A 2,878-nucleotide genomic window follows, 5' to 3' on the forward strand; every position below is an offset into this window, starting at 1 on the left:
AGGCGTTTTCCCTCCTCGTCCCGGTGGCACCGTGTGACCCGAGGCCGCTCCCGGCAGGGCGCGGTCGGGTTCTGTGCGGTCGGGTTCTGCGCCTCCTGGCAGGAGCTCGGCGGCTCCTGGGCTCGACCCCAGAACCCGCCGAGCCGCTCGGCCACCCGCACAGGAGCCGCTCCCATCCCCCGCACCGAGGCCGAGGGTTCGGGTCCGGGACCGAGGGGAACTCTGTGCCCTCCGACCCGACCAATGAGGAGCCAGCAGCCTCACCGGGCAACACGGGGAACGCACACTGACGGGCGGGAAGGACCGCACAAACGCACAACAGCACAACAGCACAACACAACAGCACACGCTGAACCTTTCCTTGTCCCCGTCTGCAGACACACTGCAGCTGCGGTGGATCTGCAGACCGGCGAGGAGACTTTAGACGCGGTTGACGTGGCCCAGACCTGCATCTCCGGGTCGGTGCAACCTGCCCCCGCGGTGCCGGCATCATGTGCTCCAGCTCCCTCTGTCTAAACAGCCCCGACCAGGAGGAGACGGGTTCCATTACAACAGAACCCCCACCACCACCACCACCACCACCACCCACATTGCTCATAACGCTGGATCTCCACGCGGTCAGACACACTGCATGACAGCCCACGCCACAGAGCTCCTCCTCTCAGCCAGAGGCTTTCCCTCCTGCGGCCACATGAAGAGGCCGAGCGGGAGCGGAACACATGACGTCGGGCTAATCCCCGCCATGTTCAACAAGCGCCGCCGCAGGCGCCCGACACGTGCGTCTGCACAGCGAAGGCTCCACTGAACCCACTGGCATCGAGCGCTGGTCATGTGCCACTCCACTCACTCAGTGGGGGCTATGAGTGTGTGTGTGTGTGTGTGTGTGTGTGTGTGTGTGTGCGTGTGCGTGTAGTGGGGTTTGTGTGTGTGTGGGTGTGTTTGACCATGTGGGAAAAATACACAAAAAAATGTATATTGTGGTTGTGTCAACTGTGTTCCACTGGCGAGCTCCATTTTGAATGAATTCTCCTCCAAACAATATATATATATATATATATATATATATATATATATATATATATATATATATATATATGATCCTATAGACGGTTCTCAGAGACACTCACTGGGTTTGTGCGAGGCAGCCGGGGGCCAGGGTGCTGGGGGTCTGGGTGCTGGGGGTCCTCTGCAGAGCCGTGAGCTCCAGCATGTCCACCTGGACGTCGGTCACATGACCAGGAAGTGGCGGGAGCACCGTCAGGATCTTCTCCACCAGGTTGTCGCCGTGGTGACCCACGGCTCCTGAGGGAGACACACAGACGTCTGTTAGGTGTGTGGTCTCCTAGAGCAGCGTTTAGTTTGAGCTGTGAACACGTCAGAGAAGAGGTGAACTATTTTTATAGTAGGGATAGAGGGAGGGAGGGATGATAGATAGATAGATAGATAGATAGATAGATAGATAGATAGATAGATAGATAGACTTCACTATTTTAAAGACATATTCTAAGTAGCCCATGATTAGGTATAATGAATATACCATTGTTTAACTATTATGTGTGTGTGTTTTTGTTGGAGGGGGGGATTTTTTACTCTACACCTTGAGCTCTTTAATTGTATAGGAATGTCCAGGTGAGTTATTCATGCTTGGATGCACTGGTCCAGAGAGGTGTGTGTGGGTGCACCTGTGAGATCCATTGTTCGGTCCACAAAGACGATGGACGCCTTGTTCGTGGCGACCTTCCTTCGGTTCTTCGCCTGCGGGTGTGCAGCTAGCTCCCCCGCGATGATGCGGCTCATGGGCCCCACGGCGAAGCTCTCCTCGCGGGTGCCGGTGGCCTCGAACATGGAGTTCAACGCCGACGCCAGGGACTTGACCTCCAGCTGCAGCTGCGCGGGGAGCGCGGGCGCGTCCACGTCGACCAGGCTGCCGAACTTCTTCTTCTCCGGTCGTCCCGCGTTGACGACCTCCAGGTCGCGCGCGAGCAAAGGGAACAGGTGCGCGAACGCGGGCGCGAGGAGGAGCTGCGGCTGCTGCTGCGCGCGCGACACCGGGGCGAAGAGCAGCGGCGCGTGCGCGACCTCCGCCGTGTAGTTCATGTCGCCCATCCACTCGCACAGCTTCTCCTCGAACTGCTCGAACACCGGGCTTCCGTCCGTCTCCGCCGCGACGCTGTTGGCGCGCAGGTGCACCGAGTGCGCGCGCGCGGTGAAGACCACGCAGTACTGGAAGTGGCTGAGCGACACGATGTCTTTGATGACGTCGACCGTGCGGCCCTTCAGCAGAGAGCTCACCACGAACACGGCTTTCGGCTCGTCCGCCCCGCCGGCTTCGAAGCTGGAGAACTCCTTGAAGTCGCGGGCTCCCGCCTCCAGCAGGCGCGCGGCGCCGCCGCACCAGTGCAGCGCTTCCGCACTCGCGTCGTCCATGAAGACGACGGCTTTCTTCACCTTCGGCAGCACCACTTTCTCCCACACGCTGAGCGGGAAGCGCGTGAAGTCTTCCGCGGTCGACATTTTTTGTATTTAGAGTTGTCGGTCGTTTGCTTTTAATCACATCAGAACTGACAGCTAAAGCACTCCCAACCAAAACACAACACGGGTCTCCTGAAGGTGACGTGTCAAAGCGGCGTCGCGGTATAAAGACGTCATCGAAAGCGCTGGCATGTTGCTATGGCAATAATCACCGGACCGACTCACAGGAAGTGTTAGCGAGTTGTTATCTACGAATTTAATAATATTACCGGAACTATATTATTCACTGATGTCACTGGAACTATGCTTTTTATGGCTGAAAAGCAAAAAATAAATGAATAAATAAATGTTTAAAAAACGGGTTTAAATGTGTTTGATTTCAGCAGTTGGTTGCAGTTGGTTGCAG

The 2,878-nt window shown here is 56.6% G+C and overlaps 1 protein-coding gene across 1 annotated transcript in view; it reads right to left on the reverse strand.

The window, feature by feature from the left end:
* scfd2 (sec1 family domain containing 2) overlaps positions 1 to 2,640 on the reverse strand; it is a 70,523-nt gene extending 67,883 nt beyond the window's left edge. The window contains 2 exon segments of the mRNA XM_068592692.1: positions 1,128 to 1,302; positions 1,683 to 2,640. Coding sequence (XP_068448793.1) covers positions 1,128 to 1,302; positions 1,683 to 2,514 — 1,007 coding nt within the window. The 5' untranslated portion in view covers positions 2,515 to 2,640.
* Positions 2,641 to 2,878: the final 238 nt, after the last annotated feature.

Source organism: Clinocottus analis, unplaced genomic scaffold, assembly GCF_023055335.1.
Source record: "Clinocottus analis isolate CAN_PGR_092001 unplaced genomic scaffold, fCliAna1.0.p SCAF_28, whole genome shotgun sequence".
Lineage (NCBI taxonomy): Eukaryota > Metazoa > Chordata > Actinopteri > Perciformes > Cottidae > Clinocottus > Clinocottus analis.